Source organism: Enoplosus armatus, chromosome 3 (assembly GCF_043641665.1).
Source record: "Enoplosus armatus isolate fEnoArm2 chromosome 3, fEnoArm2.hap1, whole genome shotgun sequence".
NCBI lineage: Eukaryota > Metazoa > Chordata > Actinopteri > Centrarchiformes > Enoplosidae > Enoplosus > Enoplosus armatus.
In genome coordinates this window covers 965,001-991,506 of record NC_092182.1, presented here as the reverse complement: position 1 = coordinate 991,506, position 26,506 = coordinate 965,001, and the positions used below count along the sequence as shown (strand labels likewise).

Sequence of the window (26,506 nt, the reverse complement as noted above, 5' to 3'; positions counted from 1 at the left end):
ATATGTTCGGGAGGTTATGTAGCCGACTACTCCGAGGTGATTCGTGTTTGGCTCCAGCTAGCACCGTGACGTAATCATGGCGTCTGCACTGAAAGGCTCTATAAGCAGTATATCCGTAGCGTTGTCAGAACGTTCCCCCTTCTGCACCACAGGAAGAACAAAAGAGGAAAAGAGTAAAGGGTTACTGGCAAAGCCACTGTACCAGATAAACCACAGCCTAATTCATGTGTTTGTGTTTCCTGTAGCTAACTCAGAGTGACTGTGTAAGACAGTGTGCAATGAATTATACTGTGTTGTTCATATCTCCATCTGCGAAACAATGTAAGGTGTCAATAAAAGAGTAGCTCCGCTATCCAGTATCAAATTTGAAGCCGTTATCAATATCAAAGTATTTCCCATGATGCCGCGCTGAGCCCTGCTGTTTGTTTTCTTTTACAGATCTGCAGAACCAAGCGCACAACAGAAACTCTCCGCAGCAGAACTCTCCGGGGCTGTGGATGCTTCCAGCGTCTCTCGAACTCCTGCGGAGGACGTACGTGCTCCGAATCTGAATGAACTTGACGATCCAAAGTGACATATTGCTTCACAGATCCCGGACCGGCGTTCACCTGTTGTGTCAATCAGTGCCGTCCTTTAGCGCTGTTGCTCATACCTCAGTGTTGAGTTTCAGTCTGCGGACTCCCAGGTCCACCCCCGTGAAGCTCTCGTCTGCGGCAATGGTGTCGATCTTAATGAACTGGTTCTCCCGTATGGAAGAGCCTACCGCTCTGTCGGACTCGTAGTAGTACAGGTTGAAGGTTTCCTGTAGAGCAAACAAGGGTAGTATGAGTACTGCATGTGTGTGCATTGTGTTACAAAACCAATAATTACATTACTGGACCAATTTACACCAGCACTCCCAATATCAAAAAGCGTAAATGCAACTGGGAAGCATTACAGACGGACCTCGGGTGGTGGTTTTGGGAGGTGGTGGTTTGAGACGCAGACGCTGAAAAGATGTAAATGCATCAGACTTTCCAAGAGGCACAGAGGCAAACCAGGAAGTGGGAGAACGTTTTTGGCTCATTTGCTGGGCGAGCAAATGTCATGCCAATAAAGCCTATTGAATTGAATTGAATTGAATTGAATGAGTGCCATTTTTGGGGTCCCAGTACCCAGTCCCCATCTATATATATACAGTATAATACTAATATGGTGTAATGCTAGTAGCAGATAATGTAGCTGCTAGCCTCAAGCAGCTGATGAGCAGCGAGCTACAGATCTCTGGTCAGCTGACTTCTTTCTGTTTTCATTTTCAAACTTGTGGTCTTCAACACGACGCTGGCTCAAGTGACGTCAGTTGAGGACACGCCGGAGACACTGAAGGCGTTACACAACCTTTTTCACTGTGTATTAGTTACCCAACACCTGTAAACCTGTATTTAATCCTAACGTAGGTACTTGCGAGGCTCTGCTTAAGTGTAATCGCGCGCACCCCACACAGCTTTCGACCAGGTCGGTGAGGTAAAGTCACAAAAGTCCTTTAAAAGGAAAAAACTGTAGTTTCCAGATTATGGTCATCGTGAATCTTTGAACTGTGCGAGAGTTTAAAAAGACTTCATCTCAGGTTGTGATTGAAACGCTAACTGTATACTCCAACAGCAACATGCACATTTAAGAGCTCCCCTAGCCTCCCCACCCTCTCCCTCTCTGTCTGAGTGTTTACCTTGCAGGTGCCCAGTACTCCAGGCATGCTGTTGCAGTCCCTCAGGGTGAACTTGACCTCGATGTAGATCCTCCTCGCTCCCTCTCGGGGGATCCAGCCCGTCCTCAGCCAGTTGTTCTGGCTGGGGCTCATCACGTTACAGACCTGATCCGGAGGAAGCGCTACAATCAGCGACGTACATCACCGATACAAACAAACAAACATGGAGAGGAGCTATGTGTGGCTCATTTTCTCCTAAGGTTCTTTGGAGAGATGTCATGTGCCCCCCCCCCCCCCTTTCCTCCTCCTCCTGTGTGGTGCTCTGTTTGTTTTGAAGAGCAGAGCAGCTGGTAGGAGCTCTCACAACAGCTAATATGTATTCAGATGATGAAGCCTAAGCTGACACGAAGATGAACCTGCACTGGTAGACATCGCTAATCGTAAAGTGTCTCCTGGTTTGTGCTGTAAAGCAATTCAACATGTGTTTGACCAAACGCCACCCAGTGCCACAAAGGAAAAGGCGGCGCGGTGGCAGACACTCACAGTCCAATCAGCATTTGTCTGGCTGCTTTACGGAAATGACGGAATTATCTCCATTTTATGTGGACGTTACCCCTCGGAGCATCTGTAACACTGCTTTAGCATTTTAGGAATACACAAGTTACGTGCCCGGTTCCCTCGTCTGGAAGATTATCTCGCTGAACAAAACGTGCGAGTATCATAAACTTTTGTTTTGCCACAGAGCTTATTTTCTGCAATAGTCCAAAATCCCATGGAACAATCCCATTGGCTTTTAGTCGAGGGGAACCATGGCGATGCTACCTTCAGGGTTGGCCTACAAAAATACGACATCCCTGCAGCACTCCACTGACGCCTGGCTATTGTCAGGGTCATGGCTATGACGACACCAAGGTCATGTATTTTTACTTGGCTGAAGTTTATGTCTACAGTTAAAAACCAACACTTGGATACTTGGTGGATATTTTTATAGGCTGGTTCAAGTCATTCGTGTGTGTGTGTGTGTGTGTGTGTGTGTGTGTGTGTGACTGCCACTTTTAAATGAATCGCTCAATTATCAAGTGTTTTCCCCACCAGAGTGTTATTGGAGAAAGCTTTGGAATCAGATTGAGATCATGTTTCAAGTTGGGAAATTAAAGTCGTAGACTGGCTACGGCCCCGCTATGTGACATCATTTTACCGGATGGCAAAAGAGAGCAGCGAAACGAGCGCCAGGAGTTAAGATGGGATTTCTCACCAAATACCCCCCCCCCCCCCCCCCCGTTACTGTAGAAATAAATTGCAAACACCACGTGTGTTCATGTGAGCTGAAGACTATCATATGTAAAGAAACAAACCCACTCTCTGAAAGCCACAACTGTCGCAAATACTGTAGTACAAGCTCGATGAAGAACTAAACAAAGTAGTCTCAACTTTTGTTCCCCAGGAGGAATTTCTATGTAACCTTTATTTACATTATTTAATGAGCGTTGGTGATTAATTATCCAGTTGGTGTTTTAAAAATTAAACTTAATTTACGTCCCACGTTTCTCTGGGACCAAAAGTGATGTATTCTTATAATAATTATTTCTAATTAAATACTCCGCCCCAACCCCGCACACTGAGAACATTACACACCTGGTACGTGTGGATCGGGCTGAAGTACTCGTCCATCTCGTTAATGGCGTCCCACTGTGCAGAGGGAAAGAAAGGGAAAGAGAGAGGGGGGGGAAACGTTATTGGGTCACAGTCACATGTTCACACGTCTGCACGTTTTTTGGGTTGTTTTTTTTTTCATATTCATATGCAGAAAGTCATTCAGCTGCTGTCTATATTTCCCCCATGATCATTCTGTGCCTACGTGTCTCCCTAACCACATCGGAGGATTATTAGCTTTGACTTCGAATGAAACATGTGATGACTCCTGTCACACGCTAGTGTGGCAGGTGTACGGTGCGCTATATTTGAATCTCTCGGAAGACAAACAGTACGGTTTAAGTTTCCAGATGGTGGGTGCTGATTTCAAACCTCATTATCTGCGCGTGTGACGGAGTTGGACTGATGCACACTTTGACGGTCAAAAATAAACTGTGGAGATTGGAATTATGCGTGAGGTTGGAAAGCCACCTTCACATTCACTCTCTCAAATTCTTTGCCTAAGAGCTTCATATTTAAATCGTGCTAAACTCGGGATTAACATGCATAACGTGCAGTCGTGTGTTCTACATTTCCGCATGTTGGAATTCACTTAACATAATGCCAACGGGACACAGTTTCCTTTAATGAGATACCCCTCATGTATGTGATTGCATTTACATTGTTTACTGAATGCCGCCAGCGGCCAAAAATGGAATTATGTGTAGGAACGGGAAGTGATGTATGTGTTGGCATTTCTAAATGTGTTAACGTGCGTGCGAACACCTCCCTGCAAACTCCGTCACAGGACGCAGTCTGCCCCGCTCGACTTCTGTGTTTATACAGTGCTGCAGGGTCCAGAGTCCTAAAACCCAGAACCGGGGGTGATGCTAACTTCCCGGGTTTGCTTACAAAAATATGTCATCAACACTCTATTGTGAGGAAACATAAGCTGAACTATCCCAAAGACCTCTTTCTACTGATGGGGGGCCCCGAAAGTGCCCAGATTTCTTGTAGTGGGACGCACGGCAAGATTACGTTTAAAATTGTGATTTGTTTGAATGCAGCAGTGTTGCAGTGTAGGACAAGATGGTTGAAAACAGTCTCCATGTACAGATCCGAGCCCTAGTCATAGTCTTAGTCGGTCTATTTTTATTCCTGTGTTCACAAACAGAACAAACATAAACAAAGCATTTACATACGCATTGATTTGCATGTCATTTTTGAGAAGACAGACTTGGAACTGTATAGCAAGCTGTCACTTTAACTGTCAGGCCCTGGATAAACAGTCAAATCAGTCAATCTGAAGTCCAAATCAGTATACAATACGACTTGGATACATCCGTGCTCATTTCAGTTCAGTAGTTTAATGGTCTTTGCTTTGTCTGAAAGGGTCAAAGGGTCAACGCCTTTTCAGAATAACTCAGTTTTTGCGACTAAAGGGAGTTCCAACTGACTGTTCCTGTGTATTGCTCAAAGTGTTTGAGATGGCTTCTGTTCAGGTTTGTAGCCATGCTAGCTGTGCGGCTCTTTGCTCCAGACTGGAACATCAGGTCATCGTCACTGCAAATCCAGTTGCGCAGTCATATGGCGGACTCCATTCGAAGTCATCCATTGCAGACTCAGTTGCAGGGGGTCAAAAGTTCATGCAAACAGCTTAACCCAAACTGCAGGGGCTCAATTATTTCGAGAGCAACCTTCTTCTTCTCATTTGCATATGACACAAAGGTCATCCAGAGTGATAAAACAATAGGATATCAGTCAATAAAAGAGACAAAGTTTTATAGCTGCGGCACAGTGGCCACCAGTAGAACTGACAGACTGGGACTGTGTAAACAGGGCAGGCACCTGGCATAGACCGAGGAGGTGACCAAGTAGGGCCGGGGGGGGGGGGGCTACCAAACTAATTCATAACCTGCCAGTGCTGAAGTCTGAGCAGGATACTGGAGTGTTGGATTGCACTTAGAGCATCTTTAGCCTCCTTAATGTGACAGTGAAATGTACGCTTCACGGAGGGATTTAATCAAGTTGTCCCGGGATTTGATTGGCTCCCTCAAAAGTGGGCGTGGTTTAGAGTGAGTTGGAGCTGAAGAGGACTATTAGGAACCAGGTTAAGTAATCCCCCTAACCCTAGGATTACTTGGAAATTGTATTTTTTTTTATTTCACTGGGTCTTCAGGGTTTACCTCATCATGCAATAGAAGGCATAAAAATCCAACCAATAAAGCTATCACAAATTAATGAATTAATCCCGCCCTTCTCCTCCTCCCATCAAATCAAAACAGCTTTTCTCTTCTCAAGTAATATTCTATTAGATTGCTCACAGAATTTCAACACCAATTACATCATATTAAAGGGACACTGTATAGGGATTTTACTTATAAAGGTCTGATTTACTGGGCTTGGATTTACTCGCCTTGAAGACTACTGAGCCTGTGGAAACTGTGTAGAGTAACCCTGATGATGATCAGATCAAACTGGGAGCAGTTTTTGGAAGACGTCAGCATTTCTAGATCTAATGAAAGACAACATGCATTGTGGGAAATGTAGGCCTGAGCCTCTCTGAAGCTTGAACCACATTTGTCCAAATCTGACCATTCTTTTTTTTTTAAATCTGTCTCTCTCAGTCCCAAACTTTATGGAAGCACAATACTAAAGCACCCTGAACGCACCTTTTTAAGATGGTGGGGGGCAAGACCAGCCCTGTGTGTTAATGTAAAGCGGGCTGCTGCTGGAAAAGAGAATGGTGCTCATTTCCTGGATAAAAAAATAAATAATAAAAAAAGCAATAATGAAAAAGAAATATCTCAGCGGATGTAAACAGAACCAGTGACTCACTCAGTGCCAAACTATATGACTTCCTCCCTCCTCCTCCACCCAAGAGAAAAGCAATTCTCCCAATCTCCCTCCCTCAGATGAGCTGAGCGAGGATTACAGGTTAAGGGTGTGCCGGGTGTCGAACATTGGTATTCACCAGACCCAAAAACTGGCGCTCTCTTGAATCATGGTCACAATACATTTCAACCTTCAGCAATACACTGCATTGATTGTTTTGTCTCCTATTTGTATGCATGTATAAATGAAGACGTGTGCGTTTAACACCCCCCCCCCTCCCCCCTCGGTGTTACCCGTGATCCTCCCGGGCTGCGGATCCTTGAGCGAGTGGCCAGAGTAATTGAAAGGGAAAGTGTCGACCCCCGGGAAGCTTTTGGCCGTGCCCAGCTGAACTCGCCACGGATAACACGACTGGGCATTACTTCTCTCCTCAGCCCCAACTCACCCTGCTCCCCCCCCCCCCCCCCCTCCCCGCGCCCCCAACACACACACACACTCCCCAAAGCACCACCAGCCAAAAACCACTGGGATAATTAAGATGTAGGAAGTCTCACCCATCTCACCCTTCCCTCCCTTCCTCATCCTCTCATCTTTATCAGCTAAATTGAAACCGTCCTTGAACTTGTGAAGACCTCGGCTAATTAGTGGGGTGTATAACCTCTCTATCTCCCTCATTATTCCCGTCTTGCCATCGCTGCACTCTCAACCCTCTCCTTTTCTTTTCTTTTCTTTTTTTCCATCCCCTTTTCCTGGCAAATCTTACATTTTCCCTCCCCGTAATGCGTGTGAGTGGAAAAATCCCAGCAGCCGAAGGCAGGCCGTCAGGAGGTTTGTTTCGGTGAGCGGCGATGATGGGGGCGAGATTGGTTGTTGTTAAGTCGTGCAAATAATGGAAATCTTTTCTGCTTGTCCTCAGCAGACAGACAAGACAGGGAAGAAGAAGAAGGAGAAGTCAGAGAGAATCAGCAGGGCACGTTTCCTATCGCGACGACAACGGAAACGCGGCGCTTTACAGTGCAGCATGCAGCAGATATGCGTGTCAGACAGGGAGAGACAGTCAAGTACAACGGAAAGAGAGAGCAAGAGAGATTAATTGGCTGTAAACTGCACATCTGTTTCCTGCCTGTCAACTCATGTCGGATGTCTCATCAGGAGGAATCAGACGTGGCGGGAAAGCAAAATCTGTTTCCTCACGCACCGCAGGCAGTCCCGAGCGCGCGGAAAAACCCGGAAATCGAGCGACGGCGTTTCAATCATCTGAATCAAACTAAATTCAGACGAAACGGAGGCGTGGGCCCTAAAAGTGCCGCGCTTCGTTCCCCCACAACGTTTCCATCTTGTCCACCGCGTCCTGCGTGCTTGTTGCTGGTTTCCTCACGTGTCATTTGAAGTTATTAATCCCCGCAAAAGAGAACGCTTACGAGAATCTTACAGCTTTTACTGTTAAAAAAAAGACGAACAGAACTTGATCCTCCGTGTCCTGGAGGTGAAGCCCCCCCCCTATACTTTAGCTCTGGAGGGGCGGACAATGGCGGCTGAAATAGTTATAGTGAACCGGACTGCTAATGAACGTTAACAAATGTTTTAGGACCTGGGGCTCCTCTAAGGCCCAGCTGGACTTTATGTTGACAAGTTCTTGTCACATTTTATTACTTATCAAAATACAGTTTAATAACTTCCTTAAAGGCCATGCACACCTGCACAGGTGTTTTCACTTCACTGGTCAGGTTGAAATGTGACCTCGCAAAACCACATGCACCAATAAGAATGATAAAGGTGTAAATTATCCCGCCCCCACAGTCCTGAGAATAGGGGCGGGCTTCTTCTCACCATGTCGTCATCGCATTTGTAAGTCACTGCTGTGAAAAACAGACAGGATGCGGGGATAAGACAGCTCAGTGTTGTTACCAGTGCACTAAATATGAACCTGCGATGCTGTGACTCATCCGTACCTCAGTCCTCTGATCCCTCCAGAGCGCCCCGAGTGAACTGACATTATACTGATATCATCGCTATCTTTATTACATAAAATACAAACAAAGATAAAAAAAAAAAAAAAAAAAAAAAAAAAAGCTTTAAATCCAGCCTGGTGATAGTTTCTTCTCATTTGCTGCTAATTGTGTTTCCAATCGGGATGTTCTGGGGTCACGCAGTCAAACGGCTCAGCCTCTTTTGACTCTTTGTACCAATTAATACACGTCTGATCCACGTTCCTCGATTCCTCTGATTCCTCTGATGCTCCGCACTCCCTCTCTCTCTTTAATCTCAGTCTCTTTTGTTTTATTCAGCCCATTTAGCGTTCCCACCAAGTTGCCGTCTGAGTTGCCTGGAGATCAGAGAAGCTGTTGTGTTAAGCAGAATGAAAGACTGCATTTTTTTATTTTATTTTATTTTATTTTTTTAACGCGTCTAAATCTTGCGGTCTGCTCTCGTACGAGACTGAGGCCCTGTAGCATGAAATCAATTTCGGTCTATTCATAACATATGATATGAAAGAGAGTGGATGCCAAAAAAGATGAAAGAGAGAATGAAAGATTGATTAACAAAAACGGGCTGAAAAGAGAGACGATTATGTGCTGCTGGTGCGAGGGACAATAGAAGGGGAGTTGCCTGTTTAAGGCTCTATTCATCATTGTTGTTTCTGAGGAGGCTGAAGGCAGTGTAAATGCACAGATTCTTGCAGGGAGTCTGGTGCGCTGATGGAAAATGTTCCTGCTCGACGTTCACGGCGCCGTCTATGTTTCATTTCTAACAAGACTCGCCCCAAGACTTTCCAGACCACACAAACAAAACTCGTGTTGCACTCATCAACCTTTTCATGAAAAAGAAAACAAAGCACTCCGCGGGTTACAGGGAGCTTGTTGGTATTAGTGACCTTCACTGTCCTTACTTGTCCTCTTTTTGTCTCATCCTGGAGGAAGCCTCACACTGACATCAATAGTTGACACATCATTTTAATCATGTCTATTTACAACAGACACATCCACTGTGCACACTTACGTTGTCATTTAATAATGTTATATTAAATCACGTGTGATTGACAGGGCCAGGGCCAGAGTGTGTGGAACTGGCTGCTTGGTTCTTGGCTTTCATTTAAAAGAAAAAAAAAAGCTTAGGGTGTATATATGTATATTCTTCCAACTAAAATGAAAATTAAAAATGAAATAACTGTAGGCAGGGGGTGGGGGTGGGGCGTTTAGGGGGCGTTTTGCATCCTACATGTGGTTAGGTTCACTTTGGCTGAGAAAGACAACGTCGGGCCACAAGTCAAAATGCTCTCACTTCTATGACGCTTTTCAGCCTTCACACTTAGGTCTTATTCACACATTCACAAGGTGCAATTTAGGGTTCAGTAATCGAAGTCACAGCATGATCAGCACCGGAAAATGCAAATCTGAGCTATTTATTACCACTTAAACCTTCTCCTTTTTGTAAAAACGTTTTATATTAATGCATATTCCTCCCACCGGGTTTGGTAGGTGTGTACTGTAATAATGGCAAGAAAAGACCTTCTATGTCACTGCATGATCAGTCATTTCAGCAAATGCCCCCCCCCAAAAAAATGACATATATTTACATTCAAGTGGCAAAGCCCCCTTGCAGGACTTGTTACTTTTCCAGACTAATTTACACAGTCTACTTGCTGGAACTGAGCTATAACAGTAAACGGTCTTCACTTATATAGCGCTCTTCAACCTTAACGGTTCCCAAAGAGCTTTGCACATCAGGTCTCATTCACACATTCACACGCCGATGGCGGCCGAGCTGCCACGCAAGGTGCTGGCCTCCATCGGGAGCAACTTTAGGGTTCAGTGTCTTGCTCGAGGACGCTTCGACATGAGGGGGGGGACCTGCTCTACCTTGCTAACCACTGCGCCACCATGTCGAAATGTGTATAACCTTGAATAAACATTTATCATTGTAAATACCATTATATCATTATTCATCATAGATGTGTTGTTGTGACAAATGATCAAAAGTCGGGCACCAGAGTTCACGCCCGACGCCCGAGTTTGTAGCCGTCTCAGGTGGTCCTCATAGATATCTGTTTCTTGTAACTTTCATGCTTAACTTGACTAGCCAACGCGGACGAGGAGTCCTAAAAGTGCTGTGGATGAAGACATTACAGCGGCTAGGTCCATCTCCATGACAACTGAGCAAACTCCATCCTCTGAGGAGCGCGGCGCGATACGGCTGAAAGCGCCGGTAGAAGCTAGTAAGTGGACCTTGAGGTGGGATTGTTTTGTCTGCTGAAAGGATTATACATGGGACTTTATTACGACCGCTTTAAAACCCACATTCACTCATATTAACAGAAGATCAGAACGTCCCTTTCTCCTCATACATTTCTGTAATTTAATGAGTAATCAGTCCAATAAGTATTGCAGTACCTGGCAGACTTCAGCACGTAATTATCAGATTATGGGATAATCCAGCCGCTTGTAATTACTACACTCTCTCTCTCTCTCTCTCTCTCTCCCTCTCTCTCTCTTGCATTAAAGCGCGCAGAAGCTGCAGACAACACGCTGTGTCTTAGGGAGAAGAGACGTCAAAAGGAAGACAAGACAAAGCCGAAGACGGGTGTCTTCTTTGAGAGATCCAATTTCAGATTAGTACGTTTGATGGAGGTTTCTTTAGAACTCATAGACAGAGAGAGAATGACAGAGAGGGAGGACAGAAAGAGGATGATGAAGATAGTCGGTGGGGTGTGATGGCTGCGGAACACACAGCGTGTGTGTGTGTGTGTGTGTGTGTGTGTTCGCTGGTGGCATTTCCAGGCTTAATGCTGGGCTCTATGTGAAGTAACAGGTCTGCATATTAACTCAGTGGAAATATCAGGCTCTGCCCAACACCTTTCTGCCTCTCATACTATCAGCCACACAACCAGAACAGACTTAATAACTTTGCCTCTGTGTGTGTGTGTGTGTGTGTGTGTGTGTGTGTGTGTGTGTGTGCGTGTCTGTCTGTGGGCTCTTTGACAGCGATAACCTTTCTGGAATAGGAGTGTTAATTGCACTGGTCTGGGATCAGTGGGGGAGATGGTGTAATTGCTATCTATTCTGAGATGCAATTCTTACAGGACAGTGTGTGTGTGTGTGTGTGTGTGTGTGCGTGTGTGTGTGCGCGTGCAAAAAGATGAAAACATCCTAACAAAGAGGAATAAAAAGAATATATTCCGAGGCTTTTAAAATAACTGTGTAATGCAGTTTATGTGTGTGTGTGTGTGTGTGTGTGTGTGTGTGTGTGTGTGTGCTTTTACAACGGAGGGCAACATCGTGTGTGTGTTCATGGCCCCTGTTCACCTCCTGGCCTCCGGCACGTCAGCTGGGAGCATTCGGAGAGAGCGTCCCATTCGGTTTTCGGGTCTCCAAAGTATTTCATTCCCTCATACGATCCACCTGCGTCACCAGGAAACACTGCATCCATTCAGCAGCTTAGCACCAGCGCTGAGAGTCTGAACCAACCTCTTCAACGTCAACAGCCTGTTGCACCAGCTGAGCACTGAGCAATTCAAAGTCAACAATAACTGTCACACACACACACACACACTAAACAATTACAACCATCGTGTTTATTAGTTCTATCAATTCATATTAAAGTCATTTCGGAGTTCCGCGCCGCTACGAGCAGTTGTACCATCGGACAGGTTGTTGAAGCAGCTACAAGGAGTTTCTAAACTGGTTATGAAACAGTCGCAAATGAATACCGATGCCTTGACACGACCTGCATGAGCACACGAGACCATCAGCGAGAAGGTGGGCTGTTTCTGTACAGTAATTCCTGTTACGCCCGTCACCGAGTCGACGCCATTGTTCCCAGACTTTTGGCAGTGAGTAGCAGGTTAGCCAAGGATTCTTCTTTTCTTCTTCTTTCACGTTATATTTTGTGGTTATGGCTGCTACTGGGGCAGGGCCAGCCAAGAGGTAAAGGAAAAGAACTGGCCGAAGGAAGCTAGAAGGGACTGTGATAGATCTCGGGCGGGAACGCGAGCCAACCTTGGTCGGTCATTCAAAAGATGGAGAGGGTTAGGGTTAAAAACCGATCATGACTCGGCCCTCTTCGGATGTGTAATGCGTTGATTTCATTGCAAGATGTGGTTTTACATAAATGTAGGATTTTTAACGTCGGTGGCCCGAAACAATGAACGAATGTTGAATGTACTGTGCTGCAACTGGCTTACAACGTAACAATTTCGTGTTGGCCTTGCTAGCCGAGCTACATCTTGCTGCTGGCTTGTCATTATTACGAAGGCACAACATTAGGGGACGTTGATAACTTCAGCTCTCTCAGCAAAACGACTTTCACCGCGCAACCGGATCTGTTCGTTGCAGGCTTACCTGCAACCTAGGTGTATGAAAACGAGGTTTCCTGCGTTTCCACCATCCTCACATCGCCGCAAATAGATACGCGACCTCATCGCTCTGCAGCCCTGCGTCCAAATAGTATTGAAAACAAGGTGCGTCTTTCTTTCACTTGCTTCCGAAACAAACGCTATTAAAAGAAAATTGAAATAAGCTGTGGTTTGTGCCCCCCCCCCTCCCTTTTACAGATAATCTGCAGGTTGGAAATAGTGGTGGTGATGATGATGAATGAGGTAGAAGTCCGCCATAAGCTAAACTATGGTCTGGTTCTTCTAATGTTACTCTCAGCAAGGAATGACTTTACACCTGCTCAGCACATTCCAAGTTACATCTGAACTCCACGTTGTAACTGTGCTCACCTCGCCTTGCCGGAGCGTTCCTGTGTGGAGCTTGGATGCTCTCCCAGCGCCTGCGTGGGTTTCCTCCCACAGTCCGACCGACAGGCAGGAGGGCGGGGGCATTAACCAGTCAGCCGATAACCTCATTTAGGCCTACAATCTCTACAGCTACGGAGAAAGCATGTGTTGTTGTTTGAATTATTAAGACAGCGAAAACCTGAGACCTGAGCCCCGGCACAATTTAGCCACCCCTTGTTACACTCACAGGGACGCGCAGCAGGCTCTCCTCCTCCTCCTCCTCCTCCTCCTCCTCGCCATCAGTTAACACCCGGCTTTGAAGGGTATGGGAGATGACACTAAATACAAATACAACCCTAAATACAACACCTTTGGGCTTCATGTTGCGCCCAGATTATGCGCCGTTTGACTAGCAAAAGGGGAAATGCGCTTTAGACCATGTGCTATAGATGGTTTGAATAGGGCCCTAAATGTGTCACCCCTGAGGATGACAACCTATCCACGGTGGGAGCTCACCCAGTGTGAGATGAGATAGGCTCCAGGGTATAGAAAACAGCTGGACTGAAGTTGTAACTAACTTCTATGGTGCATACCTTTTTTTTTTTTATTATTATTATTATTTATGATAGCGTAACTCCCAATCTAAGGTCAAACAAAGCTACATGAGAACCAAGACATACTGTAGCCGGTGCAGCAGCCAAAAGTCTACAAGCCCTCGAGAAGCTGCAAGGGAGGGAGATAACGCCACACTTGAGGCCCATTTCAGATCATTTCATTTCAAAAAGATCATCCCTGCTGCTCCTGTTAAAGCCGACAGCAGAATAGAGCTGTCTGTCAAACCCCGCGGAGGCTGAGGTGGTCTGTCTGCCTCACATCTCTCAAACACCTGGGCACTTTTCCCCCTCTGAGGACTGCAGCGCTCATCAGGAAATCCGAACCCGGATCACGCTGGCTTCGAGCTTCCTTTTGGGGCAAGCTCTGGCACAAGATCTTTCAAATCAAGACGGCTCATCTCCATGCCAAGGCTACCATCTACCGAGCTGCCGGCATCCACACACACACACACACACACACACACACACTCACACTCCTTCTTGCTGGTTTTACAGACGCCGCATCGCCCCTCCAGTGATCCAGCACCTGCAGCACATCTTTGCCTTCACCTGGCATGTTTATTAAGTGAGGTGGTTCCAGAGAGCAGCTGCAGAGGCGCATTAGCTCCACCGTCGGCCGGCAGCAGCTGTGCTGTGTCGGCCACGCCGCTGTCTCATGAGAGCTTGTATGGCCAATTACGCCGCAGCGGACGGTCATCGGGAGGGCAGCAGAGGAAGTTCAAGAACTAGCTGAAGGTGTGCTGAGGAAGTGTGTGATCAGAGCAGAGGGATGGTCCTGCTGATTGCAGCAGAAAGGCACCCAGGAGAAAAACGGCACTAACATTTGTTTGTCAGGCTTCTTTTTTCTGTCTCTCAGAACTCATTTCAATAGAATGTCAGAAATTACAAATAGTTCAAAATTGAGTTAAGTGTTTTTTTTTTTCCCCTTTTCAGTCTTCTTTCTAGCAAAACAAAGTAAAATCAAATATGAAGTTACAGTCAAAGACACTGTTCTTCTGTATGTGTCGCAGTGCCTCAGTGTTTCTCAGTGACTTTTCTCTTTCACCCCCCACAAAACTTCAAATTGCATCTGCTCCTCCTCACAAAATCTGAATTAGACACTTTCTGTTCCTGTGAAATGATAACAATCAGCGTTGATGGTCAACCTTGCTGGATAAAGTCAAAGCCGAGTGAACACTCCCACTCAGAGAAAACATCTGGGCCAGCTCATTTATCATGTAAACTGACGAGACAGTTACTACAATAACACAACAAAAACAAAAAAAGAATTACGAATGGGGTACGATGGTGAGACGTGACCAGCGCCACGTTGAGGCCGTCGGGAGCCACTAGGCCCTACAGGCCTAAACACTCGGGGAGATGGACAACAGACACTTTCTCACTTTGTTATGCCTGCGTCTCTTACACCCTGTTCAGACCTGGTATCAACACGCGTCGGTGGGAGCGTTTCTGGGGGGCCTCAATTCTGCAAGCCATGAACGATTACGCGGAATCGCTACGTTCAATGAGAGATTCTATTCTACTCGTCCGAGGCCCAGGCCGCCTTGGGCGTTAAAACCGCTTCAGGTTGCGATCGTCAGCTCATTTGACAGAAATCTGCTATTAGAAGTTCAGATGGTGAAACACTGAGAGTACAACTACGTCGCCATCCAGCTGTTCTGCGCTGTGACTCACCTGCATGGCGCCTGCAGCTCCTTGCTTGGTCTTTTCCAGCCATTGGAAAAACTCATCTTTAAGAACCAGCAGTGGAAGGCACTGCATGTTATGAGATAGTAATATGCAAATACCGTGTGTGTGTGTGTGTGTGTGAGTGTGAGAGAGAGGAAGAGGGAGTTGGAGAAATAGTTAGTAATGGCAACAGACTGTGGGCTTTTGACACTTCAGCTCATCACTTGCTCATCCACATCATGGCTTCCACGGCCCACGTTAATCATCACACACACACACACACACACACACACACACACAGTGTACTGTCAGCTGTATCGATTGTGGCGTGGCCGGTGGATGAACCTGTCATGGCCAACATAGATCGGACTGGAGGATAATGAAGTCTTCCTGCCCTAACTGACAAGCTCCAAGAGAAAATGAGAGAGAGTGTGTGTGTGTGTGTGTGTGTGTGTGTGAGGGAGAGAGAGAGAGAGAGAGTGCGAGAGAGAAAACGCTCCTGGGACAGCCCACGGGCGTCCTCACCGTTGCCTGAATAAATTGGATGGAAAGAAGCCCCTTGAGTGGAAGACGTGATCTGTCATGATGTCATCTAAACGAGACTGGCATAGAGGGAGAGGTCAGGGTGTTAATAAAGACCTAAGCCACACACACACACACACACACACACACACACAGACACACTCCATCGATTGAACAGTAAGTGCGAGCTGACAATCTTCAGCTATTTTCCAGGAAACATTTTAATCCGGCCGAAATATTGCTGAAATATTCTCTCTCTCTCTCTCTCTCCATCCTTTTCCATCCCTCCATCTTTCCTGGAGTACAAACTCCCACCTCGCTGATGTCTCGGCCTCTTTTTTCCCCTCTCATGTGAGCGTTAAATGATTTACTGCCTTGACTGCCTGACATTGTGTCAGTCAGTACCAAGTCCAGTTTCAGCTCTGTGTTGGTCTCCACCAGCTCCCGATAACCAAATCTGTCTTTCGCTGCTGAACGTTTCCCTGTATCATATCTGATACATGAGTTTTTGAGACCTCTACATCATCAGTGTGATTTTTTTTTCCCTGAAAAACCTGATGTATACAATCAGACACATGCAGTGCACCAGAAGGAATTGAAGCCCAGGCAGAAACCCATGCTGTTGGTACCTCTCTCACAAGTGCAGGAAAGGGCAAAATCAAGTGTGGCAGACCACTATCCTCTCCAAAAGCATGAGGAACCCCCCCCGCAAAAGGCCAACCTCTAGTGTGCCCCCTGATGTGAGAAAGGATGGCATTGAAACTCAAAGTTTAATGGGTTCAAAATGTTGTGTTTTATATGTTTTTGTACAAAAATGACACAAATTTAAAACTCATATATGCAAATTGATATTTAATTTCTTTTCTTTTTTTTATTTGTCAGAATGTTCAATAAACACTCCAGTTTCAAAAAAATTATAATTTTCTGGCAATTGTTTCACGGTTCAGGCTTTACAGGGTTAAAAACAGTACATATGTGGGCCGTAAAAAAAAAAAAAAAAAAAACAACCCCCCCAAAGCAAAGATGCTGAAACACTCCGCCAAGCTGCATACTCCTTTCATATTACGCAGTCATTTGGCCAATTTTTAACATCCAAATATTGATTGGTTCAGCTTTGAAGATATGCCGAAATGCAAAAAGGAACTGGTGTGGCAAGTGAGCGCAATAAAATACAACAAAAAAAAAAAGCAGTTATTCTGGGCTGCAGTTTGGACAAGCCTCTCCCCGACCTCTGGCCCTCTGTCTGAAAATGACTTCACACTCAGGAAAGTACACGCTGACAATTTTAATCCATCTTCCTTCCAGCGTGGACTTGACGCTCCTTCCTCTTGTATTCCCTGTGGGCAACCTCTCTATTTATTTCTCCTTCTCTCTCTCCTCTCTCACCTCTGCCTCGCTCGCTCACAGTGACATGTGTGTCCCCTCCAGAACAACATCTCAATGTAAAAATAACATTACTGAACCTTGCGGGGAGACAGCAGAGCCCAGTTTGATGTGTTTCTTATGTAATAGTACATTTTGCATGGTATTGCGGGATCCAAACATGGCGCGAGTCCCTCTCAGCACCAAGCGATAACAGCTTTGCGCGACAACATCTTTCCCTTCCACTGCGGTTGTATTTTCTCCGCCTAAGACCATCAAAGAGCCGCCGCCGCCGCTGCCCGGAGCAGAGGGCAGCTGAAAAAACTGATGCTGCTCGCACGGCACATTCCATAACACTGTAAACTGTCGGGACGGCAAAAAAAAAAAATGACCTTATATGTGTGCTGTATGTGTGAATGTGTGTGTGAGAGTGTGAGACACTGTCAAAACATCCATTTATCAAAGAACCCATGAGGTCTCAGCAATGTTTTCCTCTCACCTCCTCACACACACACACACACACACACACACACAAATATATATATACTGTGAGGCACCTCACGCATCAGCCACAGTGTAAATAGTGTTTAAGGTAAAGGTTCACGTAGAAGTCTCTTAACACGACACTCGCATGACATATGAATCTTAAAAGAGCTACTGGTTGCTTCCTCCTTTCCATACAGGCTGCGAAGAGATCAGTCAACGTTAAAGCCACACTACGCAATCATTTAGTTTTAAAGGTCCCATGTTGTAGAGAGTGAGACATCCACGTCTTGTCTGGTCATAAAGCAGCTCTGGGTGCTGTATAAATACTGGGAAAGCATCAGAACGCTCAGTCCACGAAGAAATGAAACACAGTATTCAGACACTGCGCCTTTAAACGAGCCGTCGGGACTCCCGCAAGGTTGTGATGTCACAACTATACAGTCACCGGCACTCAGCCACAGCACCGCCCACCAAGTACAGGGACGTATTCATCCACTCGCTCGGTCTGTCTGAGTTACTGGAGCGCTCTGCTCAGGAACTACTCTTCAGGTGTTTGGAGGTTGCTTTTTGAACTGTGAATCGTGCGAAGCTGCTCTACAGGAGTCCCAGAATAAAAATATAGAGCTGGAAATGAGCCCAATATACAATATATACCTCTAACAATGGATGTGTAAGGTGTCACCACAGGAAATCCTCACCACCTCTGCAGTCCCCCTCAGTGTCGCCGTTTTGGTTTTTGCAACTTTACCGTTTCAGTTCACTCCCACCGCTCTCATCCACCTTGTTTCCAGCAGCATCAGGCAGCAACAAATCTTTGGTAAGCCCACTGCACGCTACCTGCCGCAGCAGCAAGTGAGCAGACAGACACAGTTAGCCACTGGCTGGTGAACATAGTGGAGCATTCAGCAGCTAAAGAGCCAGATCCAGAGTGAATGCTGGTCTTAGATTCATTGGCAACTGTTTGGTAACACAAGTCAACAACTTCATAGGCTCTATTAGGTGATAACACGTCAATGTTATGCAGGAGCCTCATGTCAGCTTTAGCTGTCCCATCCCTTACAGTTAGTCAGTTCAGTTTAAGGTGAAGTATAAATGTATTCTTTAGCAAAAGCACTGGGTCCGAGCCATCAGACGTGGCTGCTTTTCTGGTTTCCAGCCAGCGTGGCGGGGGGGGGGGGGGGGGGGGGAGAAAAGCCGAAGCGGGCCCACAGCTACACAGTGCTGCTGCTGGTCTGATAGCTTTGCTGAAGAATCATTTTCAGTGCGTCATTATCGAGCTGAATACCCCGGTCTACAAGCAGCACTTACCGCTGCAAGTAAATCAAACTCCCACATGCAGCTCCTCCAGTGTAGCGTGCACCCAGAATAAATGGCTTGTCAGAACACACACTAGCGCTGTCAGCGGTCACAATGTAAGCAATCTTAATTCTGTGCGTGAGCAGTAATGTGGCGTGCACAGTAATCTGTACACAGACTATTTGATCTCAACATGGCAGATGTACCGAATGCCGGAAATGCTGCCGATCTCGGGCAGCTGGCAGGCACCGTTCGGAGCCCATATTTCACATAATCTTACATTAAAACTGTTCTGCAATGCCCTGCATAAAAGTGTTTTGTGCTCTGCTTTTATCAATAAATCATTTGCCCCCAAAGCACACTTACAGAATAGAGTTGTTGCAGGGGGTGACGTGTTGTTGTAGGCAAACCCAGAAGTTAGCGTCGCCCCTGGTTCCCCTCGACTAAAAGCCAATGGGATTGTTCCACGGGATTTTGGATTATTGCAAAAAATCAGCTCTGTGGCAAAACAAAGGTTTATGATACTCACACGTTTTGTTCAGCAAGATAATCTTCACTACTGAACACCACTTTTATGATTTTTGAAGCGTAAATGGAATCGCCAGAAGTAAAAAGCTAACGTTGGGCTATAAAAGAACTACACCACGGTCGCATTACTTCAACGTCACCACCGCTAAGCTTCACTTTGAAGAGAATATAGATAGATATAGATATATAGAGTGTAAACACAGCGAGGCTGTAAAGGCGGACTAGTGAGTAGTCGACAACCTCTGTAGTCTCATTTAGCATTTTAGGGGTGGGGGTGTCTACTGACGTATTTTATGTCGTAGAACAAAACGTGTAAATCTCTTAAACTCATGTTAACCACAGACCTTATTTCAGGCATCTGAACAAAAACCCATCGACTTCCAGACGAGGGGACAGGAAGTGTAAAAATGCTGACTCATTTCCGGGTTTTAGGACTCATACCTGTTGCACTCTATATAAACAGCGTTTCTCTGACTGTTAAAAAAAAAATCAAGTTGAGGCAAGAAGCAAAGGTTTTTTTTTTTCTGTGAGCTAACCTTCAAAACTCTGCCACCTTGACTTAGACAGTTGGAGTCTGCATCATACGAAATATATACACTCTCTGCCCTGTTGGCAATAAAACTATTCATTACCATCACCTGGAAATCTACTGTTTTGCCAGCTCTTTCACAACTGGGCGGGTTGAACTTGCTCGTTATCATTCAGAAGCAACAATCTGCATATTTGGATCCACTGATGGAGACAACAGTGAGTGGAAGCGCAAGGGAGTGATTTGGACCATCTCAAAGAGTGTTCCACTGTAGAATCAGCACTTGATGAAAAACTGTCTTGATGAGAACAAAAAATCATTCAGCTCGCCTTCGTCTTCCCCACGTCCTCGCCATTCAGCGCAAGACGGCGCAGCTTATGTAACCTCACCACAATGCCACAGAGCTGAAATGCATTCAATCAAACATTTCATGTACGGGAGAAAAAAAAAAAATGCCTCTCATCAAATTAGAAGGGAATATTTCTGGCATATTGAACCAATTAAATGAAACGCTACGGGCCGGGTTTATGTAATCTGGGCGTTATAACACGGGCCTGTCAGGACAGAGGAGATTCGCTTCTCACGCTGATTTTACGCAGAAGGAGTCATTTCACTCCAAACTCTAATCCAATTCTTCCAGCTCTTTTCTCAGGAACTTGAAAGACAATCCATCTGTTCCTCCTGGCCGCCGTTCAATCACGCCGCCTTCTGTTTGCGTGGGCCGGAGGTGAGTTGAACGTTTCTACCACTTCACCGACAGCCGGAGGGAGTCGGGGGGGGGGGTGGGGGTGGGGGGACACACACGGTGGCATCTCGCTGCTATAAAGATCGCGGCTGGAGTCCTAATTCATCACCCCAGGCGGCATCGTGTGGCATTACAATATGCTAATGTGGCAACACCGTGCCCTCGCTGTCACCTCGGTCTCTCTCTTTCATCATCTCTCTCCACCCCCCCCCCACCCCCTTCTGCGATGTGCACCTTGCTGCCAATATGTGGAGAGTTCTGAAAGTGATGTCGTAGCTGATGTTGGAATTAGGGCGAGCGTTGCGTGTAGTTGTCTGGCTGCAACGCACGGACACGTAATTAGCCTGTGGTTGTCAGCGTTACAACCGGATCCCAGTTAATGAGCAAACTGGGAAACCACCGCCTCGTGTGCCCTCAGATGGGATAAGAAATCGCTTTGTGGGGGAGAGTTTGTGCGAACGTGACGATGCCGACTACACGTTGGATTCGAGGTACATTCGACACATAGGAGTTCCATTTGAAAGTCGTTGAATTTGAATTTAGAAGCGGCTTGAATATGTATTTTTCCTGTTGCTGTTATGTGAAAACGTTCCTCAGTGGACATTCAGTTCTTACCCCATGTGACGGATACGTTAGCCAGCCCCAGTCTCCCGTGATCGTCGTCGTGTCCAGTAGATTCACTGCCGAGAGAGAGAACAAAACAACAACAGAGGAGGTAAGTGATGGAACTTTAAAGGATTGTTTGTTCCCATCCTCCCCCATCCAGCCTGTCCTTCAGCACACACCCTCTGCGTGCACCGGCACCCCGACAGAGTGGCGCACATGTACACATATCCGCCTGTCTTGACAGGTGTGACTGATGAGGCGGGGCGGTTGTCACGGCAACTCTGTGCTGGATGTCACAGCGTGTGATGTCACCTTGACCTGGTCCGCCCTCGGAGCTGGGACCTCGGTGGTCCAGGCTCAGAATAGAACAGGAAACAAAACGTTTACAGTTAAATGATGCAGCAGAAAGCGGTACAGAATCTCGCCGGCGACTGTCAAATATCCATCACACGTCTGATTTCAATGCGATGGAGTCGAAGTCACCTGCAGATCACACTGCAACTCTGCACTGCTTATTGTAAGTTATTAGCAACAACTCAACATATATACATTTTCGAGACATTTGTATGTACAAAAGAACATACGGGCGCATGACAACAACAACCCGAGCTATAAATCCACACGGACGACAAAGAATTGAAGAAAAGTTGAGAAATTAACTAAATATTGCCAACCTGCCAAAAATTCAGAAATCATTTGACAAATCTCTGACGCCATCGTGTCCCAGAGCAGCCTGTACCATTTGTTGTCGTTTAAAATAAAAGGTCAGACATCGCCTTTTACAACAATTTTAGATGTTTTGTCTTATATATACATATATAAATATATATAACATAAGACAAAACATCTTACATATATATAGGGATATATAGGGAGTTGAGCTACATGTTTAACCAAGTATTAACTAAGTATAAAGAAGTAGGTGTACATTTTTACTTTAATCCTCACTGTATTATTAAATGTGTCAAGTCCAAAGCGTTAACGTCATGATCTTAACTTGAGCTTATTGACGAGTGCTGCCGGAATGAGTCCCAAAACCCGGAAATGAGTCAGCATTTTTACGCTTCCTCGTCTGGAAGTCAGTGGGTTCTTGGTTAGATGCCTGAAATAAGGTCTGTGGTTACACACAAGCTTAAGAGATTTCAATGTTTTGTTCTACGACATAAAATATGTCAGTCGATACCCCCCACTCGTGAATTTTGAAGCTTTTACGTGTCTTAAAAAAGGCGGTCGCTAACAAGCGGCTAAATGAGACTACAGAGGTTGTTATTAACGTCTTCATGCCGAACACGGAAAGTCATCTACTCACTAGTCCGCCTTTACAGCCTCGTTGTGTTTATACTCTATGTCTATCTGCCTATATATCTATATCTATTTATATTCTCTTCAAAGTGAAGCTCAGCGGTGGTGACGTTGAAGTAATGCGACCGTGCGGTAGTTCCTTTATAGCCTAAAGATTATCTGCTGAACAAAACGTGCGAGTATCATAAACCTTTGTTTTGCCACAGAGCTTATTTTATACAATAGTCCTAAATGGCGATGCTAACTTCTGGGTGTCCCTACAAAAACACGCCATCCCTGCAACACTCCAAAGTTTTATGTTAAACACAGACAGTGTGTAAAGGTGTCTTCAGACAAAGTGAATTTTGACCTTGTGTTACTTGCATATTTACTGGCCCCAAACAGCCAATGACAATGACAAGGCTTTCTACCAGAAAGGCTAACCTAATAGTTTTGCTGCCTAAATCTAACTAAAACTGCGACCACTTCAAATCCCATGTTAGAGAGGCTTTCTGAAAAAAAACTTGTTTAAGTTTAGGAAAAGATGATGGTTCAGGTTCAAATAAAAAGTCAAAATTTCAGCTTCACACAGGACACAAACAGCAATCTCCTGGTTTAAGGTCCATTCATCCGCCCCAACCTTCCTTAAACCTGACTTCCTTAAAGCTTGACGGCAAACTTCTCCCACAAGCGAGCCTGTTTGTGTGACAGCTGGTCTCACCAAAAACTCAATTTTCCTCCACTTTCGCCTTTTTTCTTCTTCTCCTCTCTGTGTAAAGACAAGCGAAAATCTCACTTATGCCGAAACATGTTCAACTCATGTAGACGTCTCTTTGCCTGCCCCCCCCCACACACACACACACACACACTTTGCGGCGCCTAGAGCGGATCTGCATCTGCTTTGCGCCCACTCACATCCTTCCATTGACTTTGCATCTTGCTGCATCTAAAATTCACTTGACATTCTGTCTGAACGCACCTTCAGATCTGAGTGGCAGCATATTTACAGAGAGGGATGGACAGATGAGGAAGAAGTTTTTTTTTTAACTCAAACTAATTTTACCCACTGGCAGTGTCCATATCTTCAGGTCTAGTAGGTGTGTGTGTGTGTCTCCCCTTCAACACTTCCAGCTAATATGATCTCTGCCCCGGGGCTGCTTGTCAAGCAGCCAAGTGATGTTCCTCACATTAGAATGAGTTTAACGAAACAGTTCACACTTCTTAGCTTTCTGTCTCTCATCCTTCATCTTTCTGTCTGACACTTGCTCTCTTCCTGTCTCTCCCGCATGTTAAAGCTGTAATGTGCAACATCTTCGCCTTGAAGCAGAGAGTGAACTGCAAGGCCCGGGCCTCCTCCCCCTCAAGCTGGCCAAGTTCACGTTCCGCGTACTTTTCCACTCGTACTGATCGAGTTTGCATGAGACGCGCACCCCGCAGATCACCTCGCATCGCTCCGTGGTTGCTTGGGAAATGTTGCAAACTCGAAAGTTCAAGGAAGATTTGACATAGATTTTCTGTTTTGTAGATGTTTCTTTGTCCACTGGCAAAAAAAAAAAGGAACTCACGACATGTATCCAACCCGCCCTCCCTTTTTAAAAGTTGATAAAACTATCAAGAGGAACACAGCGTGACTGACAAAGTGACTTCTGGCATCTGTGGAAAACATCCCAGTGATCAGCACGTCGAGCGTCTGCACAGCCAGGGAACACAAGTCACGCAGGTGTTTCCACTGCTGCCTGATTAGACCTCCTCTCCGGATTGTGTCAGCACACCACGCTTGACTGACAGCCAGCTTTCCAGTTAGCTTTCGTTGCACCTGCTAAGATGAGACAAACGAACACCAGGGGCCGGTAGTTCAAGAGCGATCCGAAGGGATTGCGGCTGTCGGATCGGATCAGGTCTTTAAAAAAACGGGTCGTTTGTTCCTGTTTTTAATCTGTTTGTGTTGTTCAAAACTTTTTAGTAGGATTGGGATCACTTTGATCAAAAAAAAAACCAGGATCATTCTGATCCCAGCTGCAGGGTGGACTCTGGATCAAAATGTCATAAAAACTTCAGAATTGATGAAAGAATACACTTAAATTGTATTTAAGTTAAATTAAATTTATTTACATTCTGCACGTGATTGGTTTAGCTATCACTGTGATGAAGTAAAAATGTATTAAATCGAATGGTCGTTTACCACTTTATATTATTTGCAATGAAACAACCGTCAGAGATGAAGCAGTCCGAAGTAGTTTTGAACAACTGGATCCCTCGTCAGATCTGGTCAGTGGTCAGTTTTGTCAGTTTACGTTAAAAAAATAAAAAGTATTGAAAATGGAGGAGCATGTTGTTATTCTTAAAGTGGGCCCCCTGCTGGCTGTTACCTGTTGTTACCATTTGGTCGTCCTAAAAAGTGATCCCAATCAAATTTTCTTTGACAAACCGGTACAAAAGTAAGACGGATTACCTGATCCTTTCCAGATCATTCGGATCCAGATACCTTTTTTTTTTTTTTGGATCAACTGGCCCCTGCGTCTTTTAAAGCTGCATGAATACACATTGTTCCACTAGGAAGTAGAAGAACTACAGAAACAGGCTAAAAGACAGACCACCCTTTCATATTACTGCCCGACTTGACACGCTAACGTGTTAGCAAGCAGTCGCCTCCTCGCACATCCAGTAGACGCGAGGCGACATCCTCCAGCTAATGAGTTTCTCGCCACTTGACGAACGTAAGTCCTGAGAAAAATGTGTGGTTCTGTAGCTGTTCTTTTTTTTTGTGTGTGCTGGGAAAGCAGTGTAAGGTGGGTGGTTATCAGAGCTAATGCACTCCCCGCTGTCGCTGGAAAAACGAGGTTGATGAGAGTGGAGACTCTGATCCATACGGTAAATATGGCACAAAACTAAAACAATGAAACTAAAAGCTAAAAAACAACCTTCTATCGTGGCTCTGTGAGTGCTGTACCGAGGCCCGGCTAATGTAGGACGCTAACATACTCACAGTGACAATGGCAATGCTTGCCGTAGTCAGTTTAGTGTGTCGGCATGCTAACGTGCTAATTAGTGCTAACCACAAAGTGCAGCTGAGTCTGATGGGAATGCCATCAGTGTTGTGGGCGTCGGGCCACAAACAAATTGAAACTTTGGCCGGATGAAGTTTCGTTGATGGCCACTGCAGTGATAATTCTGCGCTGACCCAACGTTCAGGAGATGAACTTCAACAGGAAGAACTCCCGTTCAGCTGCACAGAAGCACACCGGAGAGACGGGACCTCGTGGCGACGCCGACCTCGGATTGCTGCTGTTTTTGGAGAGAGAGTTTTGTGTTCTGAAAGCGTCACTTCCTGCGGGTCAAGAGGCGTTTACACCCACAATCCACGGCGGCCAACAGGATGAGTGCGGAGCCTGGTAATGGGGATAGAGCACTCTTGTGTGCTGCGGCTCCACTTCATGATTTAGGCTAATAAGACTGGAGCATTTTTCCGCAACAATCTTGCCAAGTGGAGCCACATGATCTTCTAATTTCTCTGCGCAAAGACTGTTGCTCCCCCCCCCCCCCCCCACAACACACATACACACACACACACACGTGTTTCAATTAGCTGGTGTGTCACTCCTCCTAATTTGAGCACTGGGCCGCTGAGGAGGGCAGTGGGTCAGAACACATAGACAGATGGCCAGTGCCACCATCCTCTCATCCCTCCATCCATCCCTCCCACCCACATCCACCAGCCTTCTCTCTCCGCCTCTCCCTCCCTCAGGGCGCCGGCGACGTCCCGCCGTCTCGTATTGATGACGACGGCGGCCCCATCGCACTGTAGCCAAGGTCACAAATGGATGCCGCCAATTGCGCTCCTCTGAGTGCTCTTCATCGGCCCACCAAAGTGACATAATGAAAGCAGCGTACTGTCGCAAGTGGATTTAATCATTCCTCGACGCGCCGAGGGAATTCTGCTTTGCCACACTATTATTAAAGGACAAGAAAAAAAGAAAAGAAAAAAGGGACAAATATATCC

General features: G+C 45.9%; 1 protein-coding gene across 1 annotated transcript in view; it reads right to left on the bottom strand.

Moving 5' to 3' along the window:
- The window catches only part of epha8 (eph receptor A8), a 101,531-nt gene that overhangs the window by 53,206 nt on the left and 21,819 nt on the right, over positions 1-26,506 (bottom strand). Inside the window, exons 2-5 of the mRNA XM_070902052.1 lie at positions 21,235-21,299; positions 3,320-3,373; positions 1,706-1,849; positions 653-802 (exon numbers count right to left, since the gene is read on the bottom strand). Coding sequence (XP_070758153.1) covers positions 653-802; positions 1,706-1,849; positions 3,320-3,373; positions 21,235-21,299 — 413 coding nt within the window. The remainder of the gene's footprint in view (positions 1-652; positions 803-1,705; positions 1,850-3,319; positions 3,374-21,234; positions 21,300-26,506) is intronic.